Source organism: Salmo salar, chromosome ssa14 (assembly GCF_905237065.1).
Source record: "Salmo salar chromosome ssa14, Ssal_v3.1, whole genome shotgun sequence".
NCBI classification, from domain to species: Eukaryota; Metazoa; Chordata; class Actinopteri; order Salmoniformes; family Salmonidae; genus Salmo; species Salmo salar.
The window spans coordinates 42,950,497-42,968,277 of record NC_059455.1 but is presented as its reverse complement, the minus strand read 5'-3'; the positions used below and the strand labels follow the sequence as shown (position 1 = coordinate 42,968,277).

The window sequence follows — 17,781 nt, the reverse complement described above, 5'->3', positions numbered from 1 at the left end:
GGGGAGACAGAGGGGGAGAGAGGGGAGACAGAGGGGGAGAGAGGGGAGACAGAGGGGGAGAGAGGGGAGACAGAGTGTGAGACAGGGGAGAGAGGGGAGACAGAGGGCAGACAGGGGAGACAGAGGGGGAGAGAGGGGAGACAGAGTGTGAGACAGGGGAGAGAGGGGAGACGGGGGGAGACGGGGGGAGACAGAGGGGGAGAGAGGGAAGACAGACGGTGAGAGGAGAGGAGACAGAGTGGGAGAAAGGGGAGAGAGAGGGGGAGAGAGGAGCAGATCTAGTAGTGTTGTTCATGAGTGTGTGTGTGTGTGTGTGTGTGTGTGTGTGTGTGTGTGTGTGTGTGTGTGTGTGTGTGTGTGTGTGTGTGTGCGTGTGTTTCTTACTTCGGGTTTCCATTGCCTATGCATTGTATAATGAACTTCTCTCCCTCTCTGGGCAGATCATTCTGAGGCTGGATAGTGACGTCTGGGGTGACTAGAGAAAAGACACAACATACAGTAACATTACATACACTGGAGAAGATACACACACTGCTACACACACACTGCTACACACGCACTGCTACACACGCACTGCTACACACAGGTATGAGCAAACTAACATAATATCCTAACTCAGCATTGCTTACTCTCTGGGGTTTTAGGCTGCGTATCGACTGCAGATGTAAAAAGTTATTTCTATAATGAATGTGATTGATTGACCTAGCTGTAGCACTGACAGCGTGGTAAACAAACGAGTCTCCTGCAGGTGGCAGTATACACATGACCAGCAGTAGCAGCAGTACTGAGAGGCAGAAGCATAACTGCATACGGAGAGTCAAATTTCTTAGAAGCACATCTCCTTGGATACTGGTCCCACGTTTCCTCTCCTCACCTCGCTTCCCTCCGTCATTTTCAAAAGGAGGCGATGAGAGGATGTGATGAAAGGACGCAAGGTATCCATGAAATGAGTGAAAGGGCCATAGCCTGGGCTACCGTACAGTATGATCATGATATACATGAGGTTGCAGTGGCAGGGCTTGGCCAGTGGGGGCAGCACTTACACAGGACTCTGATGGGCTGTTCGGTCCACTTCTCACCCGAGGACAGAGAAGGGTGGTCAACAGCACAGCCGATCAGGGTGTTGTCGTCGCTACGGCCCACCGTCAGAGTCAACTCACTGATCACTGTGTAGGTGGCCTCGTCTGGATTAGTCTCCACCACGTCAGGACGACCTGGACGTGCACACGCAGACACACACATACACAGAGACGCACACACACATACACAAATTGTCACCATGGGTACTCTTTTTAACTGTCATTGTATAAAATTATTATAAAATACTATCACTGCATGATATAATGCTACTACTGAATGATATAATACTACCACTATATGATATAATATTACCACTATGTGATATAATATTACCACTGTATGATATAATACAACTACTGAATGATATAATACTACCACTATATGATATAATATTACCACTATATGATATAATATTACCACTGTATGATATAATACAAGTACTGAATGATATAATACTACCGCTGAATGATATAATAGTACAACTGTTTGAAATAATACTACTTACTGTATGATGTATAATACTACCACTGTATGATATAATACTACTGTATGATATAACAGTTCTCTATAATATAATATTACCAATGGTAGATATAATACTACTTTATGATACAATTATACTACTGTATTGTATAATACATTGGTATGATGTAATACCGCTGTATGATATAATACTACCATTGTATGATATAGTACTAATGTATGATATAATACTACAACCGTATGACATAACAATACCACTGTATGATATTATATGACTGTATGATATAATACCACTATGATATAATAATACCACTGTATGAAATAATACTACCATTATGATATAATACCACTGTATGATATAATACTACCACTGAATGATATAGTACTACCTCTGTATGATATTGTACAACTTCTGCATGATGGAATACTACTACTGTATGATGTAATACTACCACTGAATGATATAATACTTCCTCTGCATGATATAATACTATCAATGTATGATGTAATACTACCACTGAATGATACAACACTACAACTGTATGATATAATACTACTGTATTATATATAACTGCCAATTTATGATATAATATCAATGTATGATATTATACTACCACTGTATGATATAATACTACCACTATGATATAGTACTACTTCTGTATGATAGAATACTACTACTGCATGATGTAATTCTACCACTGAATGATATAATACTACTACTGTTTGATATAATACTACCACTGAATGATATTATACTACTGTATGACATATTACCACTGTATTGTATATAACTACCACTGTATGATATAATACTACCATTGAATGATATAACAGTACTATACGATATAATACTACCAATGGACGATACGACACTACTTTATGATATAATATCTACTAATGTAAGGTATAATATGGCATGATATAATACTACCGCTGTATGATATAATACAACCACTGTATGATTTAATACTAATGTATGATATAATACTCCCACTGTATGGTATAACATTACCACTGTATGATATTATATTACTGTATGATATAATACCAATATGGTATAATAATACCACTGTATGAAATAATACTACTATTGTATGGTATAATACCATCACTGTATGATATAATACTACAATTATGATATAATACTACAGTATGATATAATAGTACTCTATGATATAATACTAGAACTGTATAATATAATATTACTGTATGATAAAATACTCATGTATGATATAATACTAGCACTGATGATATAATACTACTGTATGATACAATACTACCAGTATATGAATATTACCACTGTATGATATAATACTACGAATGTATAATATAATACTACCACTGTATGATATAATACTACCACTGTATGATATAATACCATCACTGTCTGAAAAGCTGCTTGTCACATTAGTTTATATTCAAGATACAGAAATACCACTGACTGACTGAGTAATATTTCAGTAATATGACATGGATGATATTTCTCTTTCTCCTTCTCTCTGTCTCTTTCTCTTTTTCTCATTCATGCTCCCACGCACCAGTGCGCACACACACACACGCACGCACACACACACACACACACACACACACACACACACACACACACACACACACACACACACACACACACACACACACACACACACACACACACACACACACACGCATACACACACACACGCACACACACACACAAACACACACACACACGCAAACACACACACACACACAAACACACACACACACACACTCAGGGGCTGGCTACAGTTCAAATCTGGGGATCCACCATAATGATACCATAAATGTTGATTATGTCAGCGTTCCAAATTACACCCTATTTTCTATATAGTGCACTACTTTTGACTAGAGTCCATTGGGCTTTGGTCAAAAGTTGTGCACTAAACAGGGAATAGGGATCCATTTGGGATGCATCTACATCCAATTGAATCCAGACATATTAATCCATTCAGCTGATCAATAGCCCTTACCCTTACATAGAGAACAAGAGCATTCATATTTAAAGCCTCTTCACATCTCTTAGCCCCTCTATTCATTCAATTAAACCCTCTTCAGCTTCAGTCCTCTTCCCTGAATCTCCCAACCATCATCCTTCTTTTTTGCTTTATCCTTCCTACTTTTCCTTCACTGACCCTTCCCTCATAGCCTGTATTGTCTCTCTCCCTTCGTTCCAAATGTCACCCTAATGCCTATGTAGTTCACTACTTCGGACCAGAGCCCTATGGATTGAACTGCTTCTGGAAATGAACTGGTCTAATGTGCTGGTCAAAAGTAGTGCACTACATGTACCCAGACGTTTTGTCTTTATCTCGTTCCCTTCATATTTCCTCTCCTGTCTCTCTCCTGTCTCTCTCCTAAAACGACCCCTCCCTCTCCTGTCTCTCTCCTGTCTCTCTCCTAATACGACCCCTCCCTCTCCTGTCTCTCTCCTAATACGACCCCTCCCTCTCCTGTCTCTCTCCTAATACGACCCCTCCCTCTCCTGTCTCTCTCCTAATACGGCCACTCCCTCTCCTGTCTCTCTCCTAATACGGCCCCTCCCTCTCCTGTCTCTCTCCTAATACGGCCCCTCCCTCTCCTGTCTCTCTCCTGTCTCTCTCCCTAATACGGCCCCTCCCTCTCCTGTCTCTCTCCTGTCTCTCTCCTAATGCGGCCCCTCCCTCTCCTGTCTCTCTCCTAATCGGCCCCTCTCTCTCCTGTCTCTCTCCCTAATACGGCCCCTCCCTCTCCTGTCTCTCTCCTAATACGGCCCCTCTCTCTCCTGTCTCTCTCCTAATACGGCCCCTCCCTCTCCTGTCTCTCTCCTGTCTCTCTCCTAATCGGCCCCTCCCTCTCCTGTCTCTCTCCTGTCTCTCTTCTAATCGGCCCCTCCCTCTCCTGTCTCTCTCCTGTCTCTCTCCCTATACGGCCCCTCCCTCTCCTGTCTCTCTCCTGTCTCTCTCCCTATACGGCCCCTCCCTCTCCTGTCTCTCTCCCTATACGGCCCCTCTCTCTCCTGTCTCTCTCCCTATACGGCCCCTCCCTCTCCTGTCTCTCTCCTAATACGGCCCCTCCCTCTCCTGTCTCTCTCCTGTCTCTCTCCTAATACGGCCCCTCCCTCTCCTGTCTCTCTCCTAATCGGCCCCTCCCTCTCCTGTCTCTCTCCTAATACGGCCCCTCCCTCTCCTGTCTCTCTCCTAATACGGCCCCTCCCTCTCCTGTCTCTCTCCTGTCTCTCTTCTAATACGGCCCCTCCCTCTCCTGTCTCTCTCCTGTCTCTCTCCTATACGGCCCCTCCCTCTCCTGTCTCTCTCCTGTCTCTCTCCCTATACGGCCCCTCCCTCTCCTGTCTCTCTCCTAATACGGCCCCTCTCTCTCCTGTCTCTCTCCCTAATACGGCCCCTCCCTCTCCTGTCTCTCTCCTAATACGGCCCCTCTCTCTCCTGTCTCTCTCCTAATACGGCCCCTCCCTCTCCTGTCTCTCTCCTGTCTCTCTCCTAATACGGCCCCTCCCTCTCCTGTCTCTCTCCTAATACGGCCCCTCCCTCTCCTGTCTCTCTCCTGTCTCTCTCCTAATACGGCCCCTCCCTCTCCTGTCTCTCTCCTGTCTCTCTCCTAATACGGCCCCTCCCTCTCCTGTCTCTCTCCTAATACGGCCCCTCCCTCTCCTGTCTCTCTCCTGTCTCTCTCCTAATACGGCCCCTCCCTCTCCTGTCTCTCTCCTGTCTCTCTCCTAATACGGCCCCTCCCTCTCCTGTCTCTCTCCTGTCTCTCTTCTAATACGGCCCCTCCCTCTCCTGTCTCTCTCCTGTCTCTCTCCTAATACGGCCCCTCCCTCTCCTGTCTCTCTCCTGTCTCTCTCCTAATACGGCCCCTCCCTCTCCTGTCTCTCTCTCCTATACGGCCCCTCTCTCTCCTGTCTCTCTCCTAATACGGCCCCTCCCTCTCCTGTCTCTCTCCTAATACGGCCCCTCCCTCTCCTGTCTCTCTCCTGTCTCTCTCCTAATACGGCCCCTCCCTCTCCTGTCTCTCTCCTGTCTCTCTCCTAATACGGCCCCTCCCTCTCCTGTCTCTCTCCTGTCTCTCTTCTAATACGGCCCCTCCCTCTCCTGTCTCTCTCCTGTCTCTCTCCTAATACGGCCCCTCCCTCTCCTGTCTCTCTCCTGTCTCTCTCCTAATACGGCCCCTCCCTCTCCTGTCTCTCTCCTATCGGCCCCTCTCTCTCCTGTCTCTCTCCTAATACGGCCCCTCCCTCTCCTGTCTCTCTCCTAATACGGCCCCTCTCTCTCCTGTCTCTCTCCTGTCTCTCTCCTAATACGGCCCCTCCCTCTCCTGTCTCTCTCCTGTCTCTCTCCTAATACGGCCCCTCCCTCCCCTGTCTCTCTCCCTATACGGCCCCTCCCTCTCCTGTCTCTCTCCTGTCTCTCTCCTTATACGGCCCCTCCCTCTCCTGTCTCTCTCCTGTCTCTCTTCTATACGGCCCCTCCCTCTCCTGTCTCTCTCCTGTCTCTCTTCTAATACGGCCCCTCCCTCTCCTGTCTCTCTCCTGTCTCTCTCCTAATACGGCCCCTCCCTCTCCTGTCTCTCTCCTAATACGGCCCCTCTCTCTCCTGTCTCTCTCCCTATACGGCCCCTCCCTCTCCTGTCTCTCTCCTAATACGGCCCCTCCCTCTCCTGTCTCTCTCCTGTCTCTCTCCCTATACGGCCCCTCCCTCTCCTGTCTCTCTCCCTATACGGCCCCTCTCTCTCCTGTCTCTCTCCTAATACGGCCCCTCCCTCTCCTGTCTCTCTCCTAATCGGCCCCTCTCTCTCCTGTCTCTCTCCTGTCTCTCTCCTAATACGGCCCCTCCCTCTCCTGTCTCTCTCCTGTCTCTCTCCTAATACGGCCCCTCCCTCTCCTGTCTCTCTCCTAATACGGCCCCTCCCTCTCCTGTCTCTCTCCTGTCTCTCTCCTAATACGGCCCCTCCCTCTCCTGTCTCTCTCCTGTCTCTCTCCCTAATACGGCCCCTCCCTCTCCTGTCTCTCTCCTAATACGGCCCCTCCCTCTCCTGTCTCTCTCCTGTCTCTCTCCTAATACGGCCCCTCCCTCTCCTGTCTCTCTCCTGTCTCTCTCCTAATACGGCCCCTCCCTCTCCTGTCTCTCTCCTGTCTCTCTTCTAATACGGCCCCTCCCTCTCCTGTCTCTCTCCTGTCTCTCTCCTAATACGGCCCCTCCCTCTCCTGTCTCTCTCCTGTCTCTCTCCTAATACGGCCCCTCCCTCTCCTGTCTCTCTCCTAATACGGCCCCTCTCTCTCCTGTCTCTCTCCTAATACGGCCCCTCCCTCTCCTGTCTCTCTCCTAATACGGCCCCTCCCTCTCCTGTCTCTCTCCTGTCTCTCTCCTATACGGCCCCTCCCTCTCCTGTCTCTCTCCTAATACGGCCCCTCCCTCTCCTGTCTCTCTCCTATTACGGCCCCTCCCTCTCCTGTCTCTCTCCTGTCTCTCTCCTAATACGGCCCCTCTCTCTCCTGTCTCTCTCCTAATACGGCCCCTACCTCTCCTGTCTCTCTCCTAATACGGCCCCTACCTCTCCTGTTTCTCTCCTAATACGGCCCCTCCCTTTTCTTTCTCCCCCTCTCTCTCCATCCCCCTCTCTCCCTCCTCTCTTCCCCTTTCCCTCCCTCCCTCCCTCTTCCTCCCCTCTCTCCTTCCCTCTTCTCTCTAGCTCTCTCTTCTCTTTCTCTCTCTCTCTCTCTCCCTCCCCTCTTCTCTCTCCCCCTCTCCCTCCCCTCTGAGCCTCTTTAATCTCTGTAAGCCCGTCAAAGGAGCAGTAGTGAGTGGCGATCTATGCGCTCGTTTCTCTCAGTTAGCTTCTTACAGCACAGCGCTCAATTCCTGTGGCCCAAATGGCCTTATAGGACCTGGCCAAAGGTAGTGCCCTACATAGGTAATAGGGTGCTATTTGGGACACAAACATTGTATGAGAGGGTGTCATAATAACACATTGACCCATGATGCTCCTCTCCTCAGCCTCTCCTCGGTCCCTTTCTTCAGCCATAAGACTGCACAGCAGCACACACATTAACTGTCACACAGAGTTGAGCTCATAAAGTCTCCAACACCAGGGGGATGCTCTCCTCTCATAAAGACTCCAACACCAGGGGGGTGCTCTCCTCTCATAAAGACTCCAACACCAGGGGGATGCTCTCCTCTCATAAAGACTCCAACACCAGGGGGGTGCTCTCCTCTCATAAAGACTCCAACACCAGGGGGATGCTCTCCTCTCATAAAGACTCCAACACCAGGGGGATGCTCTCCTCTCATAAAGACTCCAACACCAGGGGGTGCTCTCCTCTCATAAAGACTCCAACACCAGGGGGATGCTCTCCTCTCATAAAGTCTCCAACACCAGGGGGATGCTCTCCTCTCATAAAGACTCCAACACCAGGGGGATGCTCTCCTCTCATAAAGACTCCAACACCAGGGGGTGCTCTCCTCTCATAAAGACTCCAACACCAGGGGGATGCTCTCCTCTCATAAAGACTCCAACACCAGGGGGATGCTCTCCTCTCATAAAGACTCCAACACCAGGGGGATGCTCTCCTCTCATAAAGACTCCAACACCAGGGGGATGCTCTCCTCTCATAAAGACTCCAACACCAGGGGGATGCTCTCCTCTCATAAAGACTCCAACACCAGGGGGTGCTCTCCTCTCATAAAGACTCCAACACCAGGGGGTGCTCTCCTCTCATAAAGACTCCAACACCAGGGGGTGCTCTCCTCTCATAAAGACTCCAACACCAGGGGGTGCTCTCCTCTCATAAAGACTCCAACACCAGGGGGATGCTCTCCTCTCATAAAGACTCCAACACCAGGGGGATGCTCTCCTCTCATAAAGACTCCAACACCAGGGGGTGCTCTCCTCTCATAAAGACTCCAACACCAGGGGGATGCTCTCCTCTCATAAAGACTCCAACACCAGGGGGATGCTCTCCTCTCATAAAGACTCCAACACCAGGGGGTGCTCTCCTCTCATAAAGACTCCAACACCAGGGGGATGCTCTCCTCTCATAAAGACTCCAACACCAGGGGGATGCTCTCCTCTCATAAAGACTCCAACACCAGGGGGTGCTCTCCTCTCATAAAGACTCCAACACCAGGGGGATGCTCTCCTCTCATAAAGACTCCAACACCAGGGGATGCTCTCCTCTCATAAAGACTCCAACACCAGGGGGTGCTCTCCTCTCATAAAGACTCCAACACCAGGGGGATGCTCTCCTCTCATAAAGACTCCAACACCAGGGGGATGCTCTCCTCTCATAAAGACTCCAACACCAGGGGGTGCTCTCCTCTCATAAAGACTCCAACACCAGGGGGTGCTCTCCTCTCATAAAGACTCCAACACCAGGGGGTGCTCTCCTCTCATAAAGACTCCAACACCAGGGGGATGCTCTCCTCTCATAAAGTCTCCAACACCAGGGGGTGCTCTCCTCTCATAAAGACTCCAACACCAGGGGGATGCTCTCCTCTCATAAAGACTCCAACACCAGGGGGATGCTCTCCTCTCATAAAGACTCCAACACCAGGGGGATGCTCTCCTCTCATAAAGACTCCAACACCAGGGGGATGCTCTCCTCTCATAAAGACTCCAACACCAGGGGGGTGCTCTCCTCTCATAAAGACTCCAACACCAGGGGGATGGTTTCCACTTTCACTATCTGCAGCTCTTCCTCTGTCTTCTCATGGTTTATCTGGAACCAATGTCACTCAATATATCCTAATAGTACATGCTGTGTGCATCCCAAATGGCACCCTATTCCCTATATGTCTAACCCCCCCATCCCATTTATCCCTTCTCTCTCTCTCTCTCTCTCTCTCTCTCTCATCTACCCTCTCTCCCATCTACCCCTCCCTCTCTCCCATCTACCCTCTCTCTCTCTCTCTTTCTCTCTCTACCATCTACCCCTCTCTCTCTCTCCCATCTACCCTCTCTCTCTCTCTCTCTCTCTCCTGTCTACCCCATCTCTCTCTCCCCCATCTACCCTCTCTCCCATCTAACCTCTCTCTCTCCTGTCTACCCCCTCTCTCTCTCCCATCTACCCTCTCTCTCCTGTCTACCCCTCTCTCTCCCATCTACCCCACCTCTCTCTCTCCCATCTACCCCACCTCTCTCTGTCCCATCTATCCTCTCTCTCTCTCCCCTGTATACCCTCCCCCTCTCTCTCCTGTCTACCCCCTGTCTCTCTCTCCCATATACCCCCACTCTCTCTCTCCCATATACCCCCCTCTTCCATTTGCCCTCTCTTTCTCCCCCGTCTACCCCCTCTCTCCTGTCTCCCTCTCCAGTCTCTCTCTCTCTTCCCTCCTCTCCCCCTCCCTCCATCTCTCCCCTCCTGTCCCCCTCCACCCTTACCTGTAAGTTCCTCCTGGTTCCTGTACCAGCGTAGTTTGGCGGGGGGCTTGCTCCCGGAGCTGGTGCAGGTGAGGGTGACCTTACCCCCCTCCTGGACGGTGTCTTCATAGCCAGAGATCTGGGGCTTACCAGGGACCCCTGACGGAGACAGAGAGAGAGAGAGAGAGAGAGAGAGAGAGATTTGAACTAAGCTCTTGAGGCTACTGTAAAAATGTATGTACCAACTCCAGATTGCTCCTTTAAAACACAGACAGACATACAGAAGACATACAGACAGAATACAGTACAGAATTACACTACAAGCATAAAGTAGAGACAGAATGGAATACAGCCAGTGGACATACAGAACCTATAGTCTAAACCCCCTTGAACTTTTTTCATATTTTGTTGCGTTACAAAGTGGGATTGAGATAGATTTAATTGTATTTCTTTGGCATTGATCTACACAAAATACGCCATAATGTCAAAGTGAAAAGAACAATTTTTTTTTTTTTATTAAACAAATTAATTAAAAAATGTATAAATTACTGTCTTTGCATAAGTATTCACCCCTTTTTTTTAGGCAAGCCTATGTTAGTTCAGAAGTCAAGTGTTGGACTCACTCTGTGTGAAATAATAGAGGTTGACATGATTTTTGAATAACTAACCCTTCCTCTGTCCCCCATACAACATCTGTAAGATCCCTCAGTCAAGTATTGAACTTCAAGCACAGATTCAACTACAAAGACCAGGGAGCTTTTCGAAAAGCCTCATAAAGAAAGGCAGTGATTGGTAAATGGGTAACAATTACAAATCAAACATTGATTATCTTTAAGCATGGTCAAGATAATATGTATGCTGTGGATGATGTATTAAACCACCCAGATACATCAAAGATACAGTTGTTCTTCTGAACTGAGCTGCAGGACAGGAAGGAAACTGGGTTGTCACCATGAGGCCATTGGTGACTTTAAAACAGCTACAGAGTTCAATGTCTGTGATGGGAGAAAACTGAGGATGGATCAACAACATTGTAGTGACTCCACAATAATGACCTAAATGACAGAGTGAAAAGAAGAATAAAAATATACAGAATATAAATATTCAAAAACATGAATATACACTATAGATGCAAAAGTATGTGGACAACACTTCAGATTGGTGGATTCGGCTAGTGTATAAAATCGAGCACACAGCCATGTAATCTCCATAGACAAACATTGACAGTAGAATGGCCCGTACTGAAGAGCTCACGGACTTTCAACGTGGCATCGTCATAGGATGCCACCTTTCCAACAACTCAGTTCGTCAAATTTCTGCCCTGCTAGAGCTGACCCAGTCAACTGTAAATGCTGTGAAATGGAAACGTCTAGAAGCAACAACGGCTCAGCCGCAAAGTGGTAGGTCCCACAAGCTCACAGAACAGGACAGCCGAGTGCTGAAGCACATAGCGTGTAAAAATTGTCTGTCCTCGGTTGCACCACTCACTACCAAGCTAAAAACTGCCTCTGGAATCAATGTCAGCACAATAACTGTTTGTAGGGAGCTTCATGAAATGGGCTTCCATGGCCGAGCAGCCGCACACAAGCCTAAGATCACCATGAGGAATACCAAGCATCGGCTGGAGTGGTGTAAAGCTTGTTGCCATTGGACTCTGGAGCAGTGGAAACGCGTTCTCTGGAGTGATAAATCATGCTTCACCATCTGGCAGTCCGACGGATGAATCTGGATTTGGTGGATGCCAGGAGAACGCTACCTGCCCCAATGCATAGTGCCAACTGTAAAGTTTGGTGGATGTGGAATAATGGTCTGGGGCTGTTTTTCATGGTTCGGGCTATGGCCCTTACTTCCAGTGAAGGGAAATCTTAACGCTACAGCATACAATGCCATTCTAGACAATTCTTTGCTTCCAACTTTGAGGAAACAGTTTGGGGAAGGCCCTTTCCTGTTTCAGCATGACAATGACCCCGTGCACAAAGCGAGGTCCATACAAAAACGGTTTGTTGAGATTGGTGTGGAAGAACTTGACTGGCCTGCACAGAGCCCTGACTTCAACCCCATCGAACACCTTTGGCATGAATTGGGAACACCGACTGTGAGCCAGGCCTAATCGCCCAACATCAGTGCCCGACCTCACTAATGCTCTTGTGGCTGAATTGAAGCAAGTCCCTGCAGCAATGTTCCAACATCTAGTGGAAAGGCACTCAGAAGGTTATACAAACAACAGACAACATGCAATATTCTGCAATACCTGCAGACATACACACTAATGCAATGTAGATTGCATACACATATAGATACTGTATGCTACCAACACTCAGACAAAGAAATCTACATACAGTCCTCCACTACTGTACCAAGTAAACATACCGCCGGAAGATCTGGAATTGAATATGTTAATGCATAATACAGAATGGTAATACTTAATACAGAAGCACACACACACACACACACACACACACACACACACACACACACACACACACACACACACACACACACACACATACATACAACACACACACACACACATACAACACACACACACACATACAACACACACACACACACACACAACACATGCACACACCTAGCACGGTGACGGTGGCGCGGGCAGTGCGGACAGGCATTGTGAAGATAGAGCAGGTGTATTCTCCTTCGTCTGACAGCTGCACATTTCCGATGGTGATGGACAGCTCTGTGCCTGTAGAACGGTGGAGCTGGATACGGTTATCTCTCAGAGCTGGGAGAGAGAGAGAGAGGGGAGGGGGGAGAGAGGGGAGGGGAGGGGGGAGAGAGGGGAGGGACAGAGGGAGGGAGAACATGAGGGAGAGGGGGAGAAAGGGGAAGGGACAAGGCAGACAGGGTAGAGGAAAATAGAATAAGGGGGCAGAAGAAGAAGAGGCATAAACCCTTTGTCATCACCCAAGCAGCAGGCAGGGAAGCACACACAGCCAGCTGAAGGAGAATGGAGCACTGATCACTGTAGGTTATGGGAGGATGATGAAATGGTAGGAAACACATTGTATCTACGCATGATAGCTTTGACCTCTATATGTAATCTGATATGACTGTGTCTGGGCTCATAACCGTCTGTCTGAATCTTGGAACACACACACAGTACATACAGTAAATACATACAGTACACACAGTACATACAGTACATACATACAGTAAATACATACAGTACATACAGTACATACATACAGTACATACAGTACATACACACAATACATACATACAGTCAATACATACAGTACCTACAGTACATAAACACAGTACATACAGTATATACACACAGTACATACAGTACATACATACAGTAAATACATACAGTACCTGCAGTACATACACACAGTACATACAGTAAATACATACAGTATATACAGTAAATACATACAGTACATACAGTACAAACAGTACTAACAGCAAATACATACAGTACTAACAGTACATACACACAGTACATACACACATTACATACAGTAAATACAAACAGTACATACAGTACATACATACATTACATACAGCAAATACATATAGTAAATACACACAGTACATATAGTAAACACACACAGTACATACATACAGTAAATACATACAGTACATAAATTACATACATACAGTACATATGGTAAATACACACAGTACATACACACAGTACAAACAGTAAATACAGTACATACCTACAGCACATACAGTAAATACACACCGTACATACAGTAAATACAGTATATACACACCGTACATACAGTAAATACAGTATATACATACAGTACATACAGTAAATACACACGGTACATACAGTAAATACAGTATATACATACAGTGCATACAGTAAATACAGTAAATACAGTATATACATACAGTGCATACAGTAAATACACACAGTACATACAGTAAATACAGTACAGTGAGGTAAAAAAGTATTTGATCCCCTGCTGATTTTGTACGCTTGCCCACTGACAAAGAAATGATCAGTCTATAATTTTAATGGTAGGTTTATTTGAACAGTGAGAGACAGAATAACAACAAAAAAATCCAGAAAAACGCATGTCAAAAATGTTATAAATTGATTTGCATTTTAATGAGGGAAATAAGTATTTGACCCCCTCTCATTCAGAAAGATTTCTGGCTCCCAGGTATCTTTTATACAGGTAACAAGCTGAGATTAGGAGCACACTCTTAAAGGGAGTGCTCCTAATCTCAGTTTGTTACCTGTATAAAAGACACCTGTCCACAGAAGCAATCAATCAATCAGATTCCAAACTCTCCACCATGGCCAAGACCAAAGAGCTCTCCAAGGATGTCAGGGACAAGATTGTAGACCTACACAAGGCTGGAATGGGCTACAAGACTATCGCCGAGCAGCTTGGTGAGAAGGTGACAAAAGTTGGTGCGATTATTCGCAAATGGAAGAAACACAAAAGAACTGTCAATCTCCCTCGGCCTGGGGCTCCATGCAAGATCTCACCTCGTGGAGTTGCAATGATCATGAGAACGGTGAGGAATCAGCCCAGAACTACACGGGAGGATCTTGTCAATGATCTCAAGGTAGCTGGGACCATAGTCACCAAGAAAACAATTGGTAACACACTACGCCGTGAAGGACTGAAATCCTGCAGTGCCCGCAAGGACAGGACAACTTCACCGCATCAAAGGGACGATGGACGGGGCCATGTACCGTCAAATCTTGGGTGAGAACCTCCTTCCCTCAGCCAGGGCATTGAAAATGGGTCGTGGATGGGTATTCCAGCATGACAATGACCCAATACACACGGCCAAGGCAACAAAGGAGTGGCTCAAGAAGAAGCACATTAAGGTCCTGGAGTGGCCTAGCCTCAACTGGAAACTTCATTAAATAGTACCCGAAAACACCGGTCTCAACATCAACAGTGAAGAGGCGACTCTGGGATGCTGGCCTTCTAGGCAGAGTTGCAAAAAAAAAGCCATATCTCAGACTGGCCAATAAAAATAAAAGATTAAGATGGGCAAAAGAACAGACACTGGATAGAGGAAGATTGGATAAAAGTGCTATGGACAGACAAATCTAAGTTTGAGGTGTTCGGATCACAAAGAAGAACTTTTGTGAGACGCAGAAAAAATGAAAAGATGCTGGAAGAGTGCTTGACGCCATCTGTCTAGCATGGTGGAGGCAATGTTATGGTCTGGGGGTGCTTTGGTGGTGGTAAAGTGGGGGATTTGTACAGGGTAAAAGGGATCTTGAAGAAGGAAGACTATCACTCCATTTTGCAGTGCCATGCCATAACCTGTGGATGGCGCTTAATTGGAGCCAATTTCCTCCTACAACAGGACAATGACCCAAAGCACAGCTCCAAACTATGCAATAACTATTTAGGGAAGAAGCAGTCAGCTGGTATTCTGTCTATAATGGAGTGGCCAGCACAGTCACCGGATCTCAACCCTATTGAGCTGTTGTGGGAGCAGCTTGACCGTGTGGTACATAAGAAGTGCCCATCAAGACAATCCAACTTGTGGGAGGTGCTTCAGGAAGCATGGGGTGAAATCTCTTCAGATTACTTCAACAAATTGACAACTAGAATGCCAAAGGTCTGCAAGACTGTAATTGCTGCAAATGGAGGATTCTTTGATGAAAGAAAAGTTTGAAGGACAAAATTATTACTTAAATTAAACATTATTTATAACCTTGTCAACGTCTTGAATATATTTCCTTTCATTTTGCATCTCATTTCATGTATGTTTTCATGGAAAACAAGGACATTTCTAAGTGACCCCAAACTTTTGAACGGTAGTGTATATACAGTACATACATACAGTGAATACAGTAAATACATACAGTAAATACATACAGTAAATACAATACAGCACATACCGTAAATACAGTAAATACGTATAGTACATACATACAGTAAATACATACAGCAAATACATACAGTACATACCGTAAATACAGTAAATACATACAGTAAATACAATACAGCACATACCGTAAATACAGTAAATACATATAGTACATACATACAGTAAAAACATACAGCAAATACATACAGTACATACAGTACATACATACAGTAAATACATACAGTAAATACAATACAGTAAATACAGTTAATAAGTAAATACAGTAAATACAATACATACAGTAAATACATTACATACATACAGTACATACAGTAAATACAATACATACAGTAAATACATACAGTACATGCAGTATATACAGTACATACAGTAAACACAGTAAACACATACAGTACATATAGTAAATACATACAGTACTTACATAAAATACAGTAAATACATACAGTACTTACGTAAAATACAGTAAATACATACAGTAAATACAGTAAATACTAACAGTACATAGAGTAAATACATACAGTACATACAGTAAATACATACAGTACTTACATACAGTACATACAGTAAATACATACAGTACATACAGTAAATACATACAGTACATACATACAGTACATACAGTAAATACATACAGTACATATGCACAGTACATATGCACAGTACATACAGTAAATACATACAGTACATACATACAGTACATTCACCCTTTTCATCTTTTCTGTCACACATTCCATTCGACTTCTCTCCCTCCCACTCTCTTCTTCTCAAACATAAACATACCTCTCTTTCCCTCCTCTCCTCTCCTCTCTCTCTCCCTCCTCTCTCCCTCTCTCCTCTCCCCCTCCTCTCTCTCTCCCCTCTCCCTCCTCTCCTCCTCTCCTCTTCTCTCCTATCCTCTCCTGTCCTCTCTCTCTCCCTCCTCTCTCTCCTCTCTCTCTCTCCCTCCTCTCTCCTCTCTCTCCCTCCTTTGTCCCTCCTCTCCTCCTCCTCTCTCTCTCTCCTCTCCTCTTCTCCCCTCCCTACCTCCCTCCCTCCCTCCCTCAAATCCACTCTCTCTCTCTCTCTCTCTCTCTCTCTCCTCCCTCCTCTCCTCTCCTCTCCTCTCCTCTCCTCTCCTCTCCTCTCCTCTCCTCTCCTCTCCTCTCCTCTCCTCTCCTCTCCTCTCCTCTCCTCTCCTCTCCTCTCCTCTCCTCTCCTCTCCTCTCCTCTCCTCTCTCCCCCGCACTCTCTTCTTCTCCCACTCTCTTCTGTCTCTCACCTCTCCCTCTCCCTCCTCTCCTCTCTCTCTCTCTCTCTCTCCCTCCTCTTCTCTCTCTCATGCACACACTTCTCTCTCCCTCTCCCCCATTTCTCTCTCGGACTCTGTTTTTCTGTATTTCTGTTTACCTGTCTGTCTTTCGCTGTGTGTATCTGTCTAAGATGCAGACGTGTGTGTGTGTGTGTCTATCTGACTTCCTGTGTGTGTGTGTGTGTGTGTGTGTGTGTGTGTGTGTGTGTGTGTGTGTGTGTGTGTGTGTGTGTGTGTGTGTGTGTGTGTGTGTGTGTGTGTGTCTGTCTGTCTGTCTGTCTGTCTGTCTGTCTGTCTGTCTGTCTCCCTCTCTTTCAAATGCAATATGCTTCAATGGCATGAATGACAAGGTCAATGTTGCCAAAGCGAAGTGATTATAATTATATTGTAATTAAAGTGATGCACATAACAACAACTATCTCTCTCTGTAGCATGTCTCTCTCTCTGTCTCTATGTCTCTCTCTGTCTCTATGTCTCATGTCTCTTTCTGTCTCTATGTCTCTATGTCTCTCCCTGTCTCTCTGTCTCTCTCTGTAGCATGTCTCTCTCTGTAGAATGTCTCTCTCTCTGTCTCTGTCTCTCTCTCTGTCTGTATGTCTCTCTCTGTCTCTCTCTCTCTCTCTCTCTGTCTCTATGTCTCTCTCTGTAGCATGTCTCTCTCTCTGTCTCTATGTCTCTCTCTGTCTCTATGTCTCTCTCTGTCTCTATGCCTCTCT

The 17,781-nt window shown here is 46.2% G+C and overlaps 1 protein-coding gene across 3 annotated transcripts in view; it reads right to left on the bottom strand.

Annotated features, from left to right (window-relative positions):
• cadm3 (cell adhesion molecule 3) overlaps positions 1-17,781 on the bottom strand; it is a 127,538-nt gene that overhangs the window by 22,077 nt on the left and 87,680 nt on the right. For all 3 annotated transcript variants that reach the window (XM_014141079.2, XM_014141081.2, XM_014141083.2), the window contains exons 4-7: positions 12,524-12,676; positions 9,955-10,092; positions 1,044-1,214; positions 385-475 (exon numbers count right to left, since the gene is read on the bottom strand). In XM_014141079.2, the coding sequence (XP_013996554.2) occupies positions 385-475; positions 1,044-1,214; positions 9,955-10,092; positions 12,524-12,676 (553 nt within the window). The remainder of the gene's footprint in view (positions 1-384; positions 476-1,043; positions 1,215-9,954; positions 10,093-12,523; positions 12,677-17,781) is intronic.